Source organism: Berghia stephanieae, chromosome 2 (assembly GCF_034508935.2).
Source record: "Berghia stephanieae isolate SIO BIC M18660-M18661 chromosome 2, UCSD_Bste_1.3, whole genome shotgun sequence".
In the NCBI taxonomy this organism is placed as follows: Eukaryota; Metazoa; Mollusca; class Gastropoda; order Nudibranchia; family Aeolidiidae; genus Berghia; species Berghia stephanieae.
The window spans coordinates 51156460-51181631 of record NC_088361.1 but is presented as its reverse complement, the minus strand read 5'-3'; the positions used below and the strand labels follow the sequence as shown (position 1 = coordinate 51181631).

The 25172-nt window shown below is 33.2% G+C and overlaps 1 protein-coding gene across 11 annotated transcripts in view; it reads right to left on the bottom strand.

The window, feature by feature from the left end:
- Positions 1–25172, bottom strand: part of LOC144965119 (uncharacterized) — a 54960-nt gene that overhangs the window by 21932 nt on the left and 7856 nt on the right. For 7 of the 11 annotated variants that reach the window (XR_013643972.1, XM_078900059.1, XM_078900062.1 and 4 more), the window contains exons 3-15: positions 24193–24339; positions 23876–23951; positions 22569–22691; positions 21746–21905; positions 19734–19843; positions 19135–19365; positions 17939–18140; positions 17300–17482; positions 13880–14033; positions 13095–13337; positions 8771–8902; positions 4189–4358; positions 2520–2666 (exon numbers count right to left, since the gene is read on the bottom strand). Coding sequence is in view for 10 of the 11 variants with exons in the window: in XM_078900059.1 (XP_078756185.1) it covers positions 2520–2666; positions 4189–4358; positions 8771–8902; positions 13095–13337; positions 13880–14033; positions 17300–17482; positions 17939–18140; positions 19135–19365; positions 19734–19843; positions 21746–21905; positions 22569–22691; positions 23876–23951; positions 24193–24339 (2078 nt within the window). In the remaining variant the exon portion in view is untranslated. The remainder of the gene's footprint in view (positions 1–2519; positions 2667–4188; positions 4359–8770; positions 8903–13094; positions 13338–13879; positions 14034–17299; positions 17483–17938; positions 18141–19134; positions 19366–19733; positions 19844–21745; positions 21906–22568; positions 22692–23875; positions 23952–24192; positions 24340–25172) is intronic. The other 4 variants (XM_078900063.1, XM_078900065.1, XM_078900064.1 and 1 more) reach the window with 1 other exon arrangement.

Sequence of the window (25172 nt, the reverse complement as noted above, 5' to 3'; positions counted from 1 at the left end):
CTTCAGCAATAGAGAATAGACATCCTTTGATGATATAAGCCTACCCTTTGATGTCTGCAGTCGCATTTTCGTTTTCTACAGTCACTCATGACTAAACTCCGCCCAGAAACGATTTCATAGGTCCCTCCATCACCAAATTTCAAACTTGTTCTCGTGAGTTCATAAGTTTTTTGATCAAAGAACGATTGGCTATTGAGCATCTTGAACCTTCAACGATTGGTCGTTCTGACAGCTCACGTGTCAACAATGCATTGAGTCATCGCTGAAGCAGTGGAAAACGGTCATGGGATAGTTGCGTAACAATCACCACGTTGTTGAATATATTATCCAGGCACGGTTGATAGGTAAAAAAGCCAAATTATGTTCTTGTTACATTTGAAACAAAGTATATCACTGATCTCGTCTCATTGAGATATAAACAGTGATAATCAAGAAAATCGGTCGATAAATAAAAGTTGCTAAAAAAAAAAAAGCTAAAATAAACAAAAGCAATTTTTTAAATCAAATTTATTCGTAAAACAGTTGGTTTCAACCGATTTTTCTGAAATAAGGACCGATGTTCTTCTTTTTTTCAAGCTGATTTCAGCAATGTGACTTTCAAAATCCTCAGAATTATATTTTTTACTTTTAGATTTTACCTTTTAGGCCTACTCAAAAAGGTGTTATATTCCTTGCATAACAATAGCGTAATACATTGATGGTTAGAAGTGTCTTTGTTTCGGCCAGCCCGGTAGAGAGCTTGTGATTGGTTGAAGACTTTGAGATGCTTGATTCACAATTCTACACAAATGCCCGTGGCGGTAGATCAAAGAAGTGTAACATATTTATTTACCAACTATTTTTCTTGGTGCTAAAATTACAAAGTTACAAAGTAACAATTTCGCATTTAAAAAAAATAACTCAGAAGTTCCTATCTCTTTATTACAATAAAATTGATACCACGAATGACAAAATCGGCCCACAAATAAGGGAGTAATAAATTATTCATAATATTTTTTAAAGTTTACAATAATTGTCATCAAAGTCATTTTTCATCACCAAAGTCGTAATTTTTTTCCGATTTTTACCAAACAAAGTGCAATGTCAATGATTTTCACCCATAAATAAAATAGGATCCAAGTCGCAATTTTTACAACATATTTTATTTTCTGTCAGCAAATTTATAAAAATCAAAGCTGAAAACATCCTGCGACAGTGGCAGGCCTATCATTTCCTTCACAACGATTGGATTTTACTTACTGAGGCCAGTCTTGACTACCCCGCCCATGAATATTTGGCCGTTGTCGGTTTTTGTCGGGTTGAATCTTAAAGAGTTAATGTTTCCTTGCCAGGTAGACATTGTAAAGCGCCTTGACCGAGAATTTTAAGCTGATTTGCTTTTTTATTTTTTTTTAATGAATAAATGATGGTCTTATTTAGTGTAGATTTACAGTACATCCTTTCTTGTTATTCATTTGAGCTTTATGTAGTGCATCAAAATAATGTTCTGTTAGTGTTAAGATCGGGTGGTCAGTAAGGGATCAGGCTTTGGTCGGTAGGGGAACGATGGAAAAAATGTGGTCGGTCAGGGAATAATATATCACATATCTAGCACCATTAGAACATGGATAATATTTATTGCTGGGGAAAAGTCAGTTGACAATCCAAACCTACCACCATGTCTTCAGATTTTGCGACATTGCTCTTTGTAAACAGTACTATTTATGGTGCTTGTTTAGGACAGATTATTTCCCTTGTTCTTGTAAGGCATGGCAAGGCTCTTAGCGGACTGTAGGGGACGGAGCGACTAAATCCACAGTTACTAAGTTACTCACTCGAATACAATTTTAAACAGTCCCAATTTCTTTCACACATCATTCCTCTCTCTCTCTCTCTCTCTCTCTCTCTCTCTCTCTCTCTCTCTCTCTCTCTCTCTCTCTCTCTCTCTCTCTCTCTCTTTCTCTCTTTCTCTCTCTCTTCTCTCTATTATTCTGTTGTTCAGTTGTGTTCAACAATGTGAACACTAATTATAAGGGCAACTATTAATATCTACGGTCTCGCACACAACTCCCAAATCACACGACTCATGAAAGCAATAAATATGTGAAGAAGTAGAGCTAGTTTTTTCAGAGCCATGAAGCCAGAATTTCTTTAACTTCAGACAGACACTGCTTGTTATCCTTTTGTAAGGTCGCTAGTATATCATAAATTACTTTCTACCAGATCTAACATCCTAAAAGACCCACCAACCCAGTTACCTTTTCTTGGTTCGAAGGTCAAAACTTGATTCAACCAAGACTCTAAATCAATCCCCTTGCTTTTGAGTTGATTACACTATCAATTGAGCTAATGGGACCACGATTCTTGTATGAGTAGGTCCTTGTAATTATTTTTACACTGATCAAGATAGTAAATGCATTCCCACAAAACACTAGGCAGGAAAGGAATAACCAATTTCTGATACTACAGCGAACAGGAACAGAATTCACACAAAAAGACAAAAACAAAATTTGAAATAGCATCTAGAGTTGTCACAATACCTTCTTTTTCATTTCCTCAATCATCCTGAAAACCATCCTCTTTCTCTTCCAAACCTGGGAATTTTTAATTGGCTTGTCTGAAATTCTGACAAAGTTGAGTAGGTCTAGCAGAGCATTGTTGAGGACTTCTAGGGCTTTGTTGCCAACCTGATAGACAGCATTATACATAGAGCATGGTTGCCTACTTAATCAAAGTTATATGTTTTTATCATCATATAACCAATGTTTTATATAATGTTAAAAATCAAAGTTAAAGGCTACAAGCACAACATAAGCCCCTGGATTTCGGACACTTAAAAGTTTCCCACTACTTTAACCTTTATCACCACTCTTGAATCATTCGTAGGTCAATCCTTGACTAAAATGGGTCAAGAGAATTCACTCTGCTTAACAATTTAGCATAATCAACTATGAGCTGGAGAGAGGTAACCTCTGTCACCTTCTCTGTCTTAAATATCATTCTTAAGTACTTAGGGTGAAGAGGTGGTTTAGGTTGTAAGGTCAACTTTAATTTTTTGAAACTTAAGTGACTTCTTACATACTCATTTCCACAGATGACTAAACAATTAGACAAGGTAATAGAATTTCACTAAGCCATTTATTTTCCAACAGGATGGTGTCACATCCCATATTTGTAAACTTACTCAGGTTTCATTGATCACAAAAAATATAAACTTGATTGCTAAAGATGGATGGCTTCTCATGAGGCCAGATTTAAAAACTAAATCCAATGGACACCTGAGCAGCTCTATCCAGTATGGTGTACAAAGCCGGAGGGAAAACGAATACCTAGAGACAATCGTTGACTATATTCATAATCAATTTCATATTGGAAAAAATAGAAGCATATAGTGAATCAACAAGACTGGGAATTAATAAGTCACCCACTAAAATCTGAAATATTATGATGTAATTGTAATATTTGTGTGTTTCTGCAGAGAACAAAATTAGAGTAGTGTTGTTCCTTGTTTTTTTTTAACTAAACATAGTTTTTAATCAATTAAATCACTCTTTTAAACCAGTTTCATATCTTCTCTTTCGTAAGTTTTTGAGTTCTTTTCTTTTCTGCACTCCATACAGGCAATCTAAAAGGTGTCAAGTGTTGTTCCTTGTTTTAAATTATGCTGTTCACTATGAAAAATATTGCAAAGAGCTTAGAGTTACGGATAAGCACAATACCTATAAACTTAGTGCAGTTTACTAAGATATTGACCTCTTGATTTTTTAAATCAAATGCATGCAAATAATACTCAATCTCTATTTACTAGTTACTGGAGAAAAAAAACAAACCTGATGGCGAAGAGATGTCTAATGAAGAAAATTACTGAATCAAAAGGGGCCCCTAAATGGCAGATTAGGGTAGGTTTTAGGAAGTGGTAGTAAAATCATTTTCTATACTCAAATTACAAACTTATACCAACAAAATTTGCTAAAAGAGAGATAATTTCGAATCAATTAAACCAAAAGATGTTCTTAAATTAACAAGGTAATTCAGAATAGAGCTTATTTTTCTATTCCATCGACTGCTCTCACAGTTAATTAACATTAGCTGTATATGTAGAGTCATTATAAAAAGAATGTGAAGAATTAAATATGCAGACGTTTGCCAAGCTATAAGGGAGGATTATATGACTATAACAAAATTATTATGTGGATAAATGTTCCTTACCTTGCGGTGAATCTGACGGAAAAGAACACAGCGTTTTTTCTTACAACAATAAGCAAGAATTTCATTGTTGTATCTCATATATCGATCTCCTATATCATGCACTGGAGCAAACATGGCTAAATATGGAGGCCCAATAAAATAGCTTTCATAAACAGCCATTTTCATTGACTCTAGTTGCGAGAGAGAGAAAGGAACATGATTGTAACATTAAGTAACAAAAAAATGAAATCAGTTGAAATGAAAATATGAAATGAGTGGAAACCTGCAATAAAATAAAAAGGGCTAAAACTTAATGAGCATAATCTAAAATATTTCAGACAATGATAGAAAAATAGTGAAAAGTAATGATATAAATCATTGGGAGACCACTTTATGTGAGAGGTTCATTGTCACATCAACTTAAACTTCAATCATACAGGTTGCAACTCCACGCAGCTGAAGATAATCATGACTGTGAGTGTGTTGAAGACAGATGGACATTTCTTATCTATTTTTCGGCCAAATTCTATTTGTACATTAATGATTTTGGTATTTTTGGGTAGGGAATTCCATCTTTGGATGGTGCTTGGGGAAAAAAGTTGAGATAATAATAATAATAATAATAATAATAATAATAATAATAAGCATAATTCTATAGTATTACTTCATGCATTAATTCGTGACTGCAGGACTTGGCGTGAGTGCAGCTTTCTTTGGTTTGGAATAAGGCTATCAATTGGGATCATTGTCAGTCCCTGACAGGCCTAAAAGAGGATCTTGGCTTTTTGTTTGTTTGTTTTTTTTTTTGTTTTTAAGGGTTTTGTTTGTTTTTGTTGTTTTTAAGGGTTTTACGGCGCTTGCAACACATTTAGGTTATATCAGCGCCATTAAAAGGAAGAAAATGGGATAGTAAAAAGTTCTAGAATTACAATTAAAGCACCCAAGAAAAAGTAAGACATAGGGGAACTGGGAACAAATAGGGATCAGATGTAGATTCCAAGAGCATACCACCAATGTACTTAGTTTGAGATCACCTATAAATCTCATCCGGACACAAGCACAAAATTTAAAAAAAAGAGGAATACACTCAAATGCTTACATCATACATTCAAAATAACAAATATAATACATAACAGAGAGATGGTTTACAAGGAAAAAAATATCATCTCCCAAAACCATAACTATGCATTTGACTGTTTCCCTCCCAGCTAGGACTCCGGCCAGGGCCAGGACAAAACCAAGTTATCTCATTCCAAGACAAAGACAGAAAGCATGTTGGAAAACAGATATAAGGGGATAGAAGACAGTATGTGCCCCCCTGCCCACTATGGGTTTAAGGGTTTTACAGCGCTTGCAACACATTTAGAGTTATATCAGCGCCAGTAAAAAGGAAGAAAATGGGATAGTAAAAAGTTCTAGAATTACAATCAGAGCACCCAAGAAAAAGTAAGACATAGGGGAACTGGGAACAAATAGAGATCAGATGTAGATTCCAAGAGCACATCACCAATGTCCTTAGTTTGAGATCACCTATAAGTCTCATCCGGACACAAGCACAGAATCCAACAAAAAGGAATACACTCAAATGCTTACATTATACATTTAAAATAACAAATATAATAATACATAACAGAGAGATGATTTACAAGGAAAAAAATATCATCTCCCAAAACAACTATGCATTTGACTGTTTCCCTCCCAGCCAGGACTCCGGCCAGGGCCAGGACAAAACCCAAGTAATCTCATTCCAAGACAAAGACAGAAAGCATGTTGGAAAACAGATATAAGGGGATAGTAGACACAGTATGTACCCTCCTGCCCACTATGGGAGGTCAGAAACCCCACCCAGTTGGCTTTTTGGATTGTGCGTCTTTCATAATAATAATAATAATAATAATAATAATAATAATAATAATAATAATAATAATAATAATAATAATAATAATAATAATAATAATAATAATAATAATAATAATACTTACTTACTTACTTTAATTAGTAATAATAATAATAATAATAATAATAATAATAATAATAATAATAATAATTATTATAATAATAATAATAATAATAATAATAATAATAATAATAATAATAATAATAATAATAATAATAATAATAATAATAATAATAATAATAATAATAATACATAGCATTAATTACGCACATTTTCATCACTGTGTGATGCTCGATGCAAGTTACAAATAAATATACAAAAGTTACATATATATATAAAATGTATACCACAATGATATCAATAGCAGCAGAGTATGTAATATTGTATCAATATCGTGAAATTATTTCTAAGAGTAAGCTTCGTTTTGTCATTCGAGGGTTGTAAATTCCTATTTGGTACATGTATTTCTAAAATGCTTTTAATGAAGTCAGGTGCTTCATCATTTGACTTTTAAAACAAAACAGAGCCATCTTAAAAATTATTCTTTCCTTGACAGGCAGCCAGTGAGCTCATACAGAATAGGCAGGGAGTGTGCCCTTCTCATGCTATGGTGACATGTATAGGCTGTTGTGCATGTCACTGATGCTTTCAGTCCTCCTGTAGTTACTACAAATGTGCATGCTGTGTTTTGAATTTTCTCAAACTTTTTACTCTTAGGATTCCAAGCGCATGCCGTCCAAACCTTTGTACCTTTGGCCTTTTTACAAACTTTATCAATATGGTGCTGCCAAGACGTTTTGTTGTCAAGAGTTAATCCAAGGTATTCTGCTTTTTGGGATGTCTCCAATATTTTTCATTCTATATATTATTCTGAACTTATTATTTATTATTGTTTGCGACAGATTAGACACATCATATCCAAACAATCTTTCTTTCTTTCAAAATAAATGTTTCAGCATAACACCACTTTGATTGTAGAATTCTTTTTGGTAAAAAAACAGCAAAAGTGACAATTTTTGTACCTTCAAGAAAAATCTAAAAACTGAAGTTTTTGAGACCTCATTTCCACAATTAAGTCTTCATGTTTGGAGAACGTACGATTATATTAACTTACTTAACTCTTTCAGCACAAATGGCGGCACTGTATGGCCAGTGAGAACTTCATCCTAATGAGGAGTGGCCACATACTGCGACCAATGTTGTAAGAAGTAAAAAATAATGTAAACAAAGACTGATTGCTATGGAATTACGATGAATCTAAATTAGAAACATAACTTCTATATTCAAAACATCATTTTGCACTATGGGGGTCATTAATATTTTGCGCCAGTTTTGAAAGTGATTGGGGGGGGGGGGGGGGGGGGCATTGGTCCCAATCCATTTCCTTTGTCGACATGACCAATTTATGACCAAAGGCAAAGCAACACTTTGCTTAGCAAGTTTTTATTTGATTTATGGATGCTTTTGATAGTGATAAAGAACTTCATGGTGAAGATTCATATAAATAATAAAAATGAACTAAAAATGATAAAAGAAAATAGTTCTAAAGTTGATTTTTTTGTGATGTGATTGCAACAGAGAAAGGGTGGCAGCGATGACAGTTATAAATGATAATCGAATCATAATGGTGATGAAGGAGATATATTTACTCTTTCCAAGTCAAACAGAAGGTAAATTTATATTGAACTGATGTGAGTGTGTTGCTGGTTTCTTTGTGTTAATTTGATGTGTCCTCAATGTTTTATTATTTTGAAATAGATGCATCATTACACCCCTGAAATTTTCTTATCTGCAGGTACCAATGGCCATACGGCAAAAATTATGACCCTTTCAACAATCAGTGATCAAGGCAATTTTTTTACACCCCTGTTAAGCAAAATTAATATAAACAATACTTTATACGTTCAACCACATGATTGTTGCATACTATGATATAAGACACAACAGAAACATTTCACATACATCCAACTATGTTTTTTTTCCTATCTATATTCAATTATGAACATATTCGCTGAACACATTAAGATGAATATTTTTATTTCATTAAAAATCTGCAAATGAGAGCAATTTAATCTTTTGTATTATTGATTGGGTGGAAATTGTCTTTGATAAGACAGTGACAAACTTTCAAGGGTACCTTTACAAAACAGATAAAGTCCTTTTTGGACAAAGTTTAATCTTACCCTATAGCAAGAGAATTATTCATAAAAGAAAATCACGATGATTTTGAAAGATCATCTCTAGATGGTTGATCCATCAACACAAATCAATAGAATTCTGTTTGTATCTATAAAAAGTGAGTGGCACAGAAAACCATGTATTCCATTCAGCATAAGGCTTAATAATGAAAATACTTAGTTCAATCATATCTATCTTTTTACCATGAATTATTATTTATTTTCATTATCCTATTGCACGTTTATTTTTGATGAGCATTTCTTTATTTGATAACACTTATTTCACTCATTTAACCATTTCATGGAATTTATATATTATTATATTATGACACTTATTTACACCACTGTCAATTTGAGAATTTTTCATTTAACATTATTACCCCTTGGCGTTGGATAAATATATTGTTGACAAAAATTGAAAATAAACGTTTTCAGTTGTGATTTCGCTGCACCACAAAAATCAGTTTTAATAGTAGAAAAGAGATAGTATGACGCAAAAGAAATATGAATGTGCTGAAGCATCAAGTACCTGTATTAGTTTCATCAACATGGTCATCATCTTCATCCTCATCCAATATCTGGTCCCTGGCTTTGGCCGCACTGTCCAAGTACTCTTCATTTTCTTCAACATAACTCCCTTTGGTGATCTCAACTGTTTCATCTGATGATGATGATAATGATGATGATGACGATGATGATGATGATGGAGATGATGACATTGATGATGAGATGATGATGATAATGATAATGGAGATGATGACACTGATGATCATATGATGATGATGGTGATGACGACAACAATGACAAAGACGATGATCATAATGAAGGTGATGATTATTATTATTATTATTATTATTATTATTATTATTATTATTATTATTATTATTATTATTATTATAATTATTATAATTATTATTATCATTATTATTATTATTATTATTATTATTATTATTATTATTATTATTATTATTATTATTATTATTATTATTATTACTATTATTATTATTATTATGATTATTATGATTATTATGATTATTATTATTATTATTATTATTATTATTATTATTATTATTATTATTATTATTATTATTATTATTATTATTATTATTATTATTAGTATTATCACTATCATTATTATTAATCATTATCATTATTATGAAAGGGGCTAAGATCATGTAACAATGAAAAGTTCAAAGATATTTTGCAGGACATGGAGGATTTCTAAAAAGTTTGAAATAGTTCATGATTATTAGAAATACTTTGCACTGCTGAGATGACATTTTCTATTTTATAATATTTTCATTTACAAATTACAAGTTACAAAAAAAGGCGGATGGCGTGCTCCTGCTTTTTATTGAAATTGATAATAATAATGCTGAAAACTTATATAGCGCTATAACTCCGAGACACCAGACTCTAAGCGCTTAAATTACAAATTACTTAGGCTGAAACATAATCATTTACACACACAAGCACACACACACACACACACACACACACACAATTGATGCAGATTGATACTTGACAATGGGTCAGTGGTGTTAAATCTTAATGCGTTTGACAAATCCTAATTGTATATTCTATTTGAGAGTGTGCTTTGTAATAAAAGTGATACTGAGATCATGATAATAATCATTCTGTTGATAAAATTATTGATGTTGCGGACAATAATGCCTCTAATTGATGTGACCATGGTGTAAATGGTAAAACATACAGGCCAATTTATCTCTCTACAACAAAAGAATCGTAAAACCCGATTCAATTTTTGAAAGGTCAAATAATCTCTTTTTAACGCAAATAAACTTGATAAAATTATTATTGAAGGAATTGGACAAACACGAAAAAAGGATAGTGGTTTGGAAGCCTACACATTAGGAATGAGTTTGCAATTTCAAATGCAGGAATTCAAGAATCTTTTCTCTATACCCATTCAATGACATCACTCATGTTACTTCTTATCAAAATGTATTGAGTTGACACAAAGATGGCGAGTCACAGCCTGTGTCTAAAGGGAAACTGAGCAACTTTGCCTATTTTGATGATTTTTTTTCTTAAGTTCAAAGTAGCGTAGTAAAGATGCTATTAGATGTTGCAATAATATATTTTAGAATCATAACTAGTGACTTGCATACTTTTATTTGATATTATTTTAATACATCATTTGGGATTAGATTTTAAAGGAAATAACAATAAAAATGGGTCCGAAATTTAATTACTTCAAACCATATAATCAAAAATTACATAATGATCTGAGTTTATACAAATTAATAAGACATACTGCAATAATCATCAATATTCACAGAGAAGAAATATATAATTAAAGTCAATTTAGAATGACTCATTGCTGAAATATCTGCTCACCTGGACAGCAATATCCTTTTTTGACAATAATTTTTTTAAAGCGTTATCAGCGCATTGTCAGGGGTTTGTTGATCAAAAGATCAAAAGGATTTGGTTTTAGTAATGTCAATTGACAATTCTTAGGTAAAGATTTGTTATATGCATTCCTCTGAAGTTTGTATAGATCTAAACTATATAATAATAATAATAATAATAATAATAATAATAATAATAATAATAATAATAATAATAATAATAATAATAATAATAATAATAATAATAATAATAATCATCACCATCATCATCATCATGATCATCATCATGATAATAATATAGTGATTATCACCTAAATGCCTGCTAATTTGGTAAAACGCAATAATTTCTCTTTAAATTATTATTCTAACCGGGGGGAGGGGGGAGGGGGGGGGGGGGGGGTTCAAAATGGAATTTGGCTTTATATCCACTCTGAAAAAATGGCAACAAAAAAAAAAAAGAAAGAAAGAAAGAAGAAATAATTTTACTGAATCATTTGCGGCCAAAGAATTGACTCTTCACCTGTTTCCGAGAGTTTTATTTATTTACTAAAAACAATGCCTCAAATTACTATCAAATCATTTCATATTTACTCCACCCTACTCCACTCTCCAACAATTTCCTTCCATGTCCCTCATACTGCTTTCTTTCCATGGAACGTCCAATCAGCTTTTTACAATTGCCCATTTCCAATTGGCTGCTGAAAAAGGGCAATTATAATTTCAATTGTCCACCAGTCGGTCATCAGCAAAGTCAAGAAAGCTCCTCCCACTCAAATCACACATACCGATGAATATTATAGCCCAGTTACAGATCTTTGATATTACACAACCATCCGCCAACTTTGATCACATCGCTTTTGATGATGTCACTCAATATCTATCTTCTTCTCTCAGCCCCGTTGACTGTCCCAAGAGTCAACATAAAAGAATATCGCGATGAGGTGCGAATCGTGAAGATGGAATGGCGTAGCTGTGTTTAAGTTATAGGTTCAAAGTTCAACTTTCATAAAGAAATAATGAGAGATTGAACTGAGGTGGTAAAATGAAAATTTGTTTCATGGTAAATGTTGTGTAAATTAGTTTTATGTACACCAATGAACTGAGGTGGTAAAATGAAAATTTGTTTCATGGTAAAATGTTGTGTAAATTAGTTTTAAGTACACCAACACACACACTCTCTTTCTCTCTCTCTCTCTCTCTCTCTCTCTCTCTCTCTCTCTCTCTCTCTCTCTCTCTCTCTCTCTCTCTCTCTCTCTCTCTCTCTCTCTCTCTCTCTCTTATAAATTATAAAAGCAAAAACCATGAAATAATAGTGCTCAACTTTTTGATAAAAGGAGCTATTTATAAACATTTCAAGTATAATGATTATTGTTTAACTTCTACAGTACTGTTTCATGTCACTAGCACAATCTACGGGAAGTGTGGGTAATTGTTATTGTTGTTTATGATTGTTTGTTGTTTCATACTTCCTGTGATGTTTTGGTGTTGAGACTATTATGGTGGTTTGAAGTTGCATAGAATGTGGAAGTGGAAGTGAAAGTAGATTGTTGTGTTTTTCGTATTTTTCTAGATTCGTGTTTATGGAGGTTCGTAATTACATAAAAGGTGTTGTTTCTATGTCTGCATGAGGATGTTAGTTCGTTTCTTCTGTTGAGTGTTGCCATGTTCGGTTTTGTAATGATGAAGAATTTTTCTTCTAAGCAGAGGTTGCAAATCTTAGAAGAGGGGAAGAATGACTGTGCTCTGGAGATGATTTTCCACATTGCATGCAACTTCAAACCACCATAAGGTGAAAATGTGGCCGTTCTATCCATATATAATAGAAAAACATAGAAGAAGTGTACGGTCAACACTTGCAGTGTAAAAATCAATGATTTTATGAAAATTGTCCTATTTCAATTTCCTGGCTGACAATGAAACCGAAGCGGTGATTCTACTTGTAGGGATAAATTATGGCCACTCCTCACGTTCTGGACATCTGTTATGACATAACTACATGGTGGTCTCCCCGTCATTGACGGTGGGTAGTTTGCATAAATGAACTGTTGGGGGTGAGTGGAGAGAAAACTAAAGTGAAAGATTTCTAATTAAATTTGCGGCTGTGCATGAGATTAAAAATTCTTGAACTGCTACATTCCTTTACAAAGAATAATAGGGACGCCTCATAGTTTATTTGTTATTATGCAAAGTAAAACAGTTTTTTTCTAAAAGCAAAGTGGTATAGTAATCTAAATTACACAACAGGTTACAAATGGCATTGCTTTACCATTGCTTTATGGATTCTAGATCAGCTTCAGTTGCTTATTTGTTTTGAAAGAAATAATGGTAATAATGGCGGTGGTAGTGTGGTGATAATGATGATGATGGTGATGAAGATGAAGATGATGTGATTATGATGGTGATGACGATGATGATAATGATGATAATGACAATGTTTCAAAAATATCTATAATGCCTTCAACCACAGCTTCTTCTTACCAATGTTGTCATCTGCATTTGAATTTGTATTGTCATTGTCATTTTTTCCTTTGCCATGAGGAGTGCCCTGCTTCTTCCAAGTTGCAACATTGGTCTGTATTGCGCTTGTCTCCCAAGCATCATGATTCGTGCTAGAATTCTCAAAAACCAGGGTGTCTTGCCTAACATTGACCCTGGCTCTAAGGCTTTGATCCTCAATGGCACTTGCTTTGGAGCTGGTGTTGATGTCAGCAGCATAAGATTCTGTGGGGTATAAGCAAAGATATGAAGAAAAGGCCAATTTTTACCTTTTTTTACATTAAAAATGCTTTAGGCGTAATAATACCAGCAGGCTACTGGATGAACAAAATTTCATTTTTTAATTTTAATTTTTTTTGGATATTGTTACACGAGGGTTTATTCCAAGGATCACACGGAATTCGACATACTTCAATAAAAATTTCATACTTGAACTCTTCAGGAAATTTACAGTTTGACACAATGCACTACAACAAAATGTTCACCCTCATAAAAGACTGGTCAAAAGAAAATATTATAGCATTCATTTGATTTCTTCACATAAAAATTATGATTTTAAGACTATGAAATTGGTTTTGGTCAATGAGGGGCAAAAAAATATGACCCAATGACCAGAATAAATGCAGTTGATGATGGTTTCATTTCATATCACTGAGGTGATCCAAAGGTCTTTTGGTCTTCACCACTTTCAATCAGAGCCAAAGTGTTTCCAATATCAGTCTTGCACAGGTGGTGAGGACAAACAGTCACAAACTTTTAAAACTTACCACGAGTGACATCCGTTTTGTCCATCAGATTAACAACCGAAACCCTTTGGAAGTAGAGCTGTTTGGCAGTCTTACGCTTCACCCAGGAGGTTTTGATCTCACGGGGACTCCTTTTGCCAAATTGTGTCAGTGTCCTGGAAATGAAGTTTTTAATCTGGAATGAAAAGATTTCGATTTATTTCAGAATCTGATTTCATAGTGACTAGAACATACCATGTCCATTTGTTATTAAATGGTTCCATTGTTTTACAGATGAAATAAGAAAGCATGATAGCAGTAATTACCTTTTACTGCCATTCACTATTCCTTAACCCCTATTTGCATGTCTATTTGACCCAGTGACCTCCAAAGAGAGTTTTATCACCAGTTGCTTGTTTTTTTTTCTCCCCAAAAAGCAAGAAATTAAGATAAGCAAACTGTAAACTGCAATGGGGGGGATTTGCAAAGTTTCTTGTCCACAATGATAAGTTGCGTCAACCAAAAAGAGATCAAGAGTTGTCCTTAAGATAGTTTTTATGCAAGAAAGAAAAGTGGCTTTCTTGAAAATGATCTATTTTGAGTGGTTATTATATGGGTGTGTCCATTTCTGTCAGGAGTCTAGTGCCAGAAGCAGTCTGATGCCAGGTTATGTGTGAGACTCCAGGTTGTCGCAGGCTAGAAAAATGGACAGATTGCTGCAGAATTCTACTTGGACTTGTAACCTAAAAGCATTAAAATTTTTAATCTAGTATGGTATCCAAAGTCTTGTATGTTGTTTAAGTCTTTTCCTCGGCTTAGCTGACCTTAGTGTCAATGTTATGTAAATTTCTAAAATCAAACACCACTTTGTATTATCAGAGAGTGTTTTAATTTTTGAAATTGGCAAAAAGATTGTGTACAACAAGACGAAAAGTCTTTAGTAAATATTTCTACTAATGTTTTCAGAGATGGACCTTCAATTTGGAAGTCATATTGATGTAAAACAGCATTGTCCTTGATAAAAATAATGTCTGAGCACATCAAGAAGGTAAATGTGTAGAAGTATGTGTTACATCATGTTGCCCACCAAGAGAAATAGACATACCTACTGACCCAAAAAACGTGAAACCCAAAGAAAGTTCTATAATTTTCTTGTTCATTAATTTTAATTTTTAACAATTTTCATCAAAATTGAATGGAAGCTAATATATTCAACACCATTAAATAAAAAGTAAATAAAATTGTTATTCAATGAACCTATCATGGAAAAACAAAGCGATCAGTCCAGCATACCTCAACAAGTTTTTGCTGTGCGAACTTTTCACAAAACAAATTCCAAAAAGAAAACACAAAGCGCATTTGTCAAGGAGTTTAATTTGAACAGGCAAAAAAAGAGCAGCGTGCCAAGTAAGGCTACCATTTGAAGGTGGATTTCCCACTTCAATAAATGTGGTTTGATTCAAAACTTAAACACAAAATCGCCCTTGAAAGCAGTACACAACGGGTGGCCTAAAATACAAACAATACCAGAAAAAGCGACTTTTCTCATTAATCAGTTCAGGAAAGACCCAAGAAATCTATTCATAGAAGATCACTTGAGCTTGACATACCCCGTGAGTCACTGGGTTGAATCCAGATTGTTTAGTGTGCAATTGGTTATCAAGGGGTCATCAGTCCTTAATTTTGTTATGGATGAGAACAGTACCACCACTACCGTTACTAGGTAGCATTACATCAGCGTTTTGAAATGCTTTTAGAAAGCATTAGAGCATCGTGTTGGTGAAAATGTACATTTACAATGGCAACAACAGGATAGAGCAGCACCACATCCTGTTAACAACTCGTTGGAATGGATTGAAATTGCAATACATTTCGCCTTGAAAATCATTAGTCGTCAGACTAGGTATGAGTGGGCAAGTCACAGCCTGATATCAATCCGTGTGCCTTTTATCTATGAGGATATTTAAAGGATTGGTTAATGCATTAACAATTTGATAACTTGGTTAACCCTCGAAAGGAAATTTCAAGAGAAGCAAAAATTAGCAGTAATTACCTTTTACTGCTATTCACTATTCCTTAGCCCCTATTTGCATGTCTTTTTGACCCATTGACGTCTAAAGAGAGTTTTAGCACCATTTGCTTCGTTTTTTCTCCCCAAAATGCAAGATTAATATATAAGTATAAGCAAACCATAAACTGCAATAAAAGGAAGGCAAGGGCGGGAGAAGAGAATTTGCATAGCTTCTTGTCCACAATAAGAAGAGCATCAAGAGTTGTGTTCTTTATACAGTTTTTATGCAAGAAAGAGAAGTGGCTTTCTTGAAAATAATCTGTTTTGAGTGTTATTATTTGGGTGAGTCCATTTCTGTCAGGAGTCTGGGGCCAGAAGTAGTCTGATGCCAGGCTAACAACTCATTGAAAGGATTGCACAACATTTCGCCTCGAAAGTCATTAGTCGTCGGACTAGGTATGAGTGGGCAAGTCACAGCCCTGATCTCAAGCTGTGTGACTTTTTATCTATGGGGATATAAAAGGATTAGTTAATGCATCAACAATTTGATAACTTGGTTAACCTTCGAAAGGAAATTTCAAAAGAAGCAACACAGATCCAAGTCAAGCATTGCCAGAATGTCATTGACAATTTTAAGAGGTTGACAATGTGTGTTGAAATAAATGGGAGCATCGCGAACACATGCTGCAAAGATGAAAGTTATCGTACCACATTCTTGAAATTTTGTCTGAATAAATGCAGCTATCAAAAGCTATATTTGTTATTTTTCTAACTTGTAATTTTGTTGTTAATGCCATTGCTTTGGGTTTCATGTTTTAAGTCACCTGAAAGTAAAGTACTTTGATAAGTATATTATTCACGCATCATTTCTTTTATTATAATCCCAGCACATGGTAAAGTAAGAACAAAAACAGGAACAAGCATCTTTCTCTTTGCAAATCATCAGTCAAATAAACCTCAAGTAGCAAATTGTAGGGTATACAGAATAAGTACCTCCAGACGAGTTACTGGGTAAAAAAACAAAAAAACATTATCGAACAACATTTCTATGGTCATTATAAAAGTGTGTTTATTTTGTTTAAAATCCCCCCTCAATAAAATTGCATAATTAATATCACAAGCAGTTTGAACAATGGTTGAAGGAAGCATATCTACATATCTAAAGATTCAAGAATCTACTTATCCATTAATGACATTTTGTACAATATTTATATGGGGTGAGTTAATTTGACCCTCAAGTGACAATAAAGGTTACAAAGGGTCACTAATGAGAGAGAGAGAGAGAGAGAGAGAGAGAGAGAGAGAGAGAGAGAGAGAGAGAGAGAGAGAGAGAGAGGGAGAGAGAGAGAGATAGAGAGAGAGAGAGAGAGCATATGGAAGTGTGTGTGTTTATGTGTGTGCTTGTGAGAGAGTGTGTGTGTGTGTGTGAGTGCAAGCCCGCACATATTTACTTGTGCATGAGCCCCTTTGGTTCCCTCCAGATGGAAGAGAATTAGAAAGAGAAAGAGGCAACAGATAAGTCCATGCCATTGATGAACACACAGCTGAGCCATATGGGACCTTTTCCTGGGATGTTTGATCTTCATCAACAACATCATATCACTTAGCATGACGTGGGATATAACAAGGCCAGCCTGAAAAAATAATTTGGCAGTATTGAAATACGAATTTAACATATAAAATCAATTCAACGTCCTCTCTCAATCTTAAAACAAAACTAGTCATTGAAATCCACAGTGCAGAATTGAACAAAAGAAAAATAGAATAATGTATAGTTCAAACCTATGACAAATGAAGCAAGAAAATTGTTTAAAAAAGTAAAAATTGTAAACAAAAACTGCTTTAGACAAGTTATTAACAATGAAAAAATACACTACAGAATTTCAGCAATTTTTAATTTGACAAATGTTATTGAAATTGCTTCACTCAAAGCCCAGACTTAATTTTTTTTAACACTTAAATTTAAAATAAACAGTTAATTGTTGAAAAAAATAACTTTGCATAAACTGACTCAACATTTTATCCTGACTACTCTTCACATGACTGTGGTTAGTTTCTGTTGCCAAATCATTAACATGTTATCAACTAACCACTAAAGGTTCATCTGCATAGGCCAGGGGCCAATCTAGCAGCCAGGTCTCAAAGAAACAGACAGGAAGTTTAAAACGTTGAGAAGCATGACGAATGAGAACTTCCTCTTTTCTACCAAAGGCTTCAATGCTCAGCCAATTCATGGTGGGTGGAAGGGGCAAGGCACACTCATTAAGAATACGCATCATCAGCCTGGGTTCCCTGAAATTGCAAGAAAGCACTTAGTGAGAAAAAAAAGTAGGAGTAATGACATATTAAAGTAGCATGCCATATTATATTGAAATTTGAATTTCAAAATCAACTTAATAATAAATATGATCTTGGGAAATGTATGTTCTACAGAAAAGAAGAAAAAAAGAACTATGCCCTTCTGCCACGACATCATAAGATATCGTCGCCTAGGCATTCCATGAAGGAATATAGATAATTCACCAAACAAGATGTCTGATGTCAACAGGAATCACCCATCTTCTTCAAATGAGCAAATAGGGGTTAATAATCTTGCCCCAGGAAAAAACCCAAGGTGCCTGAAGCAGAGCTTGAACCTGGGACCTTCTGGGTCACAGTGCAATGCCTTAACCACTCAGCCACTTCGATCCCACAGAAAAGCAAGCCAAGTTTAAATCTGTATAAAAAAATTTCAATTTATGACAGATTTGCAAAGTTACTTATTTCACAATTTCAGAATTTATTAATTAAAACATATCGTCAAAGGATGGAATGACATAATTTCCATTACACTGGAATGAAAAACACCACTTTATTCATATTATTCATTACATCCAATCTGCCTTTCATCTTGTTGTAGTAGTTTTATTGTTGTTGTTGTTGCTATTTTTGTTTTTGTTCTCGTTGTTCTTATTCTCATCAGTGATTCAGCAGTATTGTGTCTCATCTTACCGCAAAACTCAAGTAAAGTTAATCATAGTCGGTGGCCATATGGGTGGTAGTGAATGTGAAAGGTTCTAGTCTTGGAATTGTTTCCTTGGATAAGGTACTTTACACACAAAACCTAACTTGACTCATGTGTGATCGAGTATCTGGCTATGGCAGCGGTGTATATTAAGAGAGTGCTCTAGTACATAGTATCAATAAAATGAAACTTATAACTGATTTATGAAAAGGCAGTTTCATGATTTCATGAATATATAAATCATATGTGAAATGATGGATAAAAAGGGAGGATTAAATATACTTTTCCTTTTCTTTAGACAGTAGTCCCCACATATTGTAAACACTGTAGGGTCTGGGTACAGGGAAAAGGCCGTAGACAGAAGGATGCTTTGAGCCAGTCACTAACATGGCTGTATTTCTCACTACTAATGGACGTACATTATCCCAGTTATAATTCAACGCAAAGTTGTCCAAATTGTACAGAGATTCAGAAGGCTCTACCAATCCATTAAACATTGATTGTTTAGCAGCCCTGTAAAAATAAGAATATGGTAAGGTATGTCAACTATATTATGATATTTGAGAGAACTTCTGACTTCACTAACATCAACCAGATACTTTAAAATTAGATTCCTCTAAAAGAACTCGCCTCAACACCCCGAGAGCCAGCTGTTGGAACCAGGCTTTCTCTGCCTGCAGCATCAAAATTTGGAATTCAATTATGTACTCTAACACAAGTACAATATTTATTATTACTTTCACTCTGGCTGTGGCAATTTCAGTAACAGCGACAATTTCAGCTAAATGGTACATTGTATTTGTAACAGACAGGACAATGATACATTGTGTAACCATCTGCAGCAATTTAAGGCATTAAACTTGAACTTGAATTTGACTTACCTGAAGCCACTGACAGTGTTTCTGATGAAAACTTCCAGAACCAGTTCCACTAACCAAATAATCAATACCACTAGAAAAGCTTTTACAATGCTCTTATTTCCTTTAGTTGACTGGAATAGACCATATCAATAAACTGTCAATTAACACTTTTTAATCTTATTAACCATATTTCATAAAGCAAGTTGTTTTTTTTAAAAGATTGCCGCAACTTCAAACATGTAATTTCTGGTCCTTATTTTATAACTTGAGGTTTTAACCTTCACTTACTTTCATTGTATTAATTAATGAAATTAGGCAGTCAATAATGAAATTTAAAGCAAATCAACTCTATATTTTTAAATAGCATTATATATGTCTCTCATCCTGAGAATTTTGATACCAGATACTGTATACTCCTATAGGATTATTTCTTTGTGAAGCTAGTAAAACTCAAAATTTTTTAAATTAGGATCCAGCAGGATGCAAATAAAATTCCAAAACCCAAAAACATTGGTAATTTAGTAACAGATAACTTTGAAATTGTAAATTTTGCAATTATTTTTTCAAAAAGAATGAAATTTTCATTTGCAATGAAAATTAGGCACATCTGTGCGAGGTGAAAAAAGAAGCTGTGACAATTACCTGAGAGTAACATGCCAACACACTTCACAACTGCTTCTTTGCAATTGATCGCAGAAAAGAAAATTAAATGAAGGGGAGAAAAAAAATCTTGTAGATCGACTCAGCTAAGGTTCATTTAATTTCATGTAATGTGAAATGAACAATAATTGGATTATCATGATATAGTTTACAGATATTAGACTCACAAGGACAGAGAAGCCAACTCTAAAAAAAAGCTGACCTATCATAGACTCAGATTCTGTGTTGTGTGCATGAACATAAAAAAAAGGACCTTCAACAAAGTGGACGTTGTCTTCTTTTCCTTTGTTAAAATACAATGACTTCCGCCATCCACAGGGCGTTTCCATTTTATTTGGACATTGGGTCTAAACCTCAAGTGTTTACCTAGATACCTCTTAATTCTCTATAAAATACTCTCGGAAGTCTTTGCGATTTTTGCAATCAAAAGAGTTGCTATGATATAAATTTTTATCTCAATGATAATGGCTAACTTTAGGCTTATAAAATTCACACTACTTTTCCCTTATAAACGTTAAATTAGTTTAAAACTAGATTCAAAAATTCCCGTGGAAAGATGGATCTGCCCCCTTTAATGCAGACTTTTAAGCAAGTCAATTTTAAGTTCAATTTTAAACTTATATGTATGATATGTATGATTTTTTAAAATAATAATTGTCACGAAAAAATATTTTTTTGTTTCAAAATAACATAAAGTATTTATTTTATAGCCAATAAAAACATGATGTTTATAGCCAACAGTAGCGAAGCTACTTCCCACTTCTTTTTACATTAGTGTTGGGCGTGTTGGGCAATATCAGAAATTTTTTATACCAATACAATATGATATAGCAGCAATACTGATAATTTAACAAGAAATAATGATGATCACTTCCCTCATTTATCTTATCTATGGAAACGGCGACTGCTGTCATTCGCAGCTCGATTGCTGCATTTATAAACACAACATGTATGAAGCATGGTGGTTTTTTAAAATAATATAAGTCAATAACTGCGTGAGAAATGTCTGTTGAAAAAGTCAATTAATTTTTTAATCGAGGGGAGGGAAAATAGCTTTAGATAATGCCTCACATAACTAATCACCAGACAAGAAGAGTGTACTGATAACCCGATCTTCCGATTCATCAAACGAAAAGAGCTACTTCCGGTCTGACACACTAATAACAGCTGATCAACCCATGGGAAATTCCTCTTCGTTGGCCATCTAGTCACCCATATCTATGGTTACATGTCACTCTTACCAATTCTAACAAAACAGCTACTGATCTTCAAAATTTGAAAGGAAAAAAAAAAAATTATGGTGAATTAAATCTATTAATTGCAGGCTATCTCCAGTCAACATTATAAAAAAAGAGAGATAAAAGACTACCTACCTCATATAAAAAGACCAAGCTAAGCAACAGAATGGACTTGATGAAGAAAACCAGTATGACATGTACTAAAGTGTTGTACATCCCAAGCCTAACAGGTGAGTTGAATATAGACAGCCATACGTGAAAGAGGAATAAACTTTTAACGATCCCATGACAGTCTCTGAAATACAGTATTCCATTTTAGTTTTTACTTCATCATCATCATCATCATCATCATCATCATCATCATCATCATCATCATTTTGGTCATGATTATAGACAGCCATATGTGAAGAGAAATAAACTTTTAACGATTCCATGAAAGTCCCTGAAATGCAGTTCTCCATTCAACTTTTTACTACATCATCATCATCATCATCATCATATTTTCATCTACATCATCATCATCATCATTTTCATCTTCATTATCATCATCATCATTATCATCATCAATATCATCATCATCTTTATCATCATCATCATCATCATCATCATCATCATCATCATCATCATTACCTTCATCATCATCATCATCATCATCATCATGCTGCAGGAGATTATTGGCTGCAGGAGATTATTTAAAATCAATGTTTCATTCAGATAAGCTAATTGAAAATACTCCTAAAAATTATTGAAAATGACAATGGACATGTTAGAAATTATCTGAGAGAGAAAGACAGGAGCTAAACATGATTAAGGAGTTGAAATGGGAGAAAAAAAGGTAATTTAAAGACCATGTTTGTAAAAGGTACACAGGAGACATAAGCGCTAATCTCTAAATTATTACAGTGCTAAAACTATAATAATAAATATTAAGATGACAAAATAACTACATGCAACTTACCTTTTCTTTTCATGACATTCAAATATCTCTGTGACTTTATCTTCAGTAAAAAGAATGTCTTGGACGGGACATCCCCAAAACTTCTTAGACACAGGCTTGTGGATGCTGATGTAAGAAGGTCTCCTGTCCAAGGGAAGGAAGAGATAGATTATATGGTCATTTCTACACTGCATCAATTATATCTGTGTCTCGAACAACTCATACTGTAATTACATTTTTTTAAATGAGAGCTCTCTTGATATCAGGGTTCAAATTTACCAATATGTAACTTAGATGCTATAAATTGAGTTTATTGTCATAAATATGAAACTTATATAGAGTTTTAAATGTTTATCACGGACAATAGATATAGTTGCTTAATGTAAAAAAATCTAAAGTGTCACATTTCCGGTTAATTTCACTTAAAAATTACTTTGGCATTTGGTTCAACTCAACATGATTCCGATTTTTTAAGCAGCCGTGCAAAATTACTTGCTCACCCCAATCTATGGTCTTTTTCTACATTTTTCTGTTTGGAGAACTTCTTCTCTAGTATGATTACTCCGTTTGATCATGACAGATGGGAAAGAGTAATTCGAAAATTTCAATGAATTCGAATTTGAATTAGAAAGATGGTGGCCATTTGGAGTATTTTGTCTGAGTTTCTTTTTAAGACAATCTCCCAGGAGTTAAATAATTTTCTGTATAAAACTGATTTAAATGTTCTTCAATTTTGGAATCAGTCCATTTGAAGCACTTTTTTTTGCAACAAATTCATGGTAGAATGCTCCACATTCATATTTAAAAATCTAGCAATTATTTTGAATAAGTTGGTAGTTTTTTGACTCAATACGCAATCTCAAATTTTCCTCATTACCTCTAAATATTTCAATAATATGTATTTTTAAAGCTATTAATATACTATAAGTGCCAAAAAAATTATACAAATTTATGAACTTTCTTGGAATTACAAAACATATGCCGGCTTCAGTTATTTTATGTGCACCCATTATAACAAACTATCTTTTTTTTCAAAATGACACATGACAATGATTCTATATTGGTGAAAATTACCATTGCATTACAATGGAATTCATTTTTTAAAACTTTTAATAGCTATGTTTTTTTAAACAGCAAAAATTCAACTATCACTTTCAGCAATGAACTTAATTCAAACTCATGAAAAAATACAAAAAGGGAAAACTCATATTAACTTTAAAAGTTTGAAAAAAAATGCAACAAAACATGAGAATATTATAAATGGCACAATTACAAATACACTATAACATATCACATTTAAATAGAGAATATTGAAATGTTTGAGTTACCACTGGACACTAGGTATCTCATATGGTGTGTCGTTGTACAATTCAATTTCCAATTCTTCTATATCCCCGAGGTCATCTAAAACAAAAATACAACAAACTACATTTTAAATAACCAGTTTGGATTTGTACTTTGGTCGTTTTTTATCAAATGTGTACTTTTCTTTGATCCAAACATTGCAAGCCAATTCCTCTGATTTTAGGTCGTTATTTATTTTCATGTCTAATTTTGCTTGTCAAAATCACATGTTTGTAAGCTGATTCATTATTATAAATAGATGTTGAGTGATGAAGTGAGAAGGACAGGAGAAGTCACTTACTTGGGGAATGGTAAACAAAAATATTCACCCCTCCTCGACATAGGAAATAGTCAATGTTTTTGCCTCGCTGGAGCAACAACCTTGGAGAATCATCAAAGCTTCCTTTTAACTGAAACGTTACTCTGGCTCTGTTATCCAAAGAAGAACCTGCAGAGAAAGTGAGGGAGAGATTCAGAAATTCTGTGAAGACAACAGACTTTTCCTTATATACAATATGAGTGCCAAATCATAATGCTTTAAAAAAGACAAAGATTCTTTCAGTGAAATGGATTAGAAAAAAAAAAATTAATCACCAAAAGATGGGTTTAACTTTTTTTAAATCGCTGAAGATTAATGTTGATGTTAATAATACATCTATTTGAACTAGCTGAACCGCAATTCAACATTCCTCCCTGATGAAAAAGGAAAGTTGTGTAAAAAAAACTTCTGAGAAGTTAACTAATGTTTATACCATTTAATGACTATGAGACAAATAGTAATGGCAAAAAAACATGATAAAAACAGTAAACTTTGGACACTCCTATATGACCTCAAAAGGCAGTCTGCAACCTTGTCTGGTTTTGTGGGCTTGTGATATGGCACTCAGTATCTGGTCAAGTCTCGTAACAGTGCAAAGTTAAGTCCTTGGGCAAGGGTATTTACTTGTATTCTTACAACATACTTTACAGGAGTCCCATATATAAGAATTTAAGTAAATTGAGTGGATTTTGTGCTATATAAAAGCTTTCTTTTACATGTTTCAGATATCAATGGTAACTTTCTGTATTGATATTATTCGTAAAATACACCACAATTACGCTCCACCCTCATTTTTTGTAAACCAACATGTATTTGATTTGCCTATCATAAATTACTTTTTGTGATCTATCTTTCATGCCAGGCTCTCTATTTATGGTCAATATCTAAGTGATGAATGAGAGTAAAACAGCTTACTACATTTTTCCCCATAGTTAATGTAAACAATAATTTTGTATAATTTT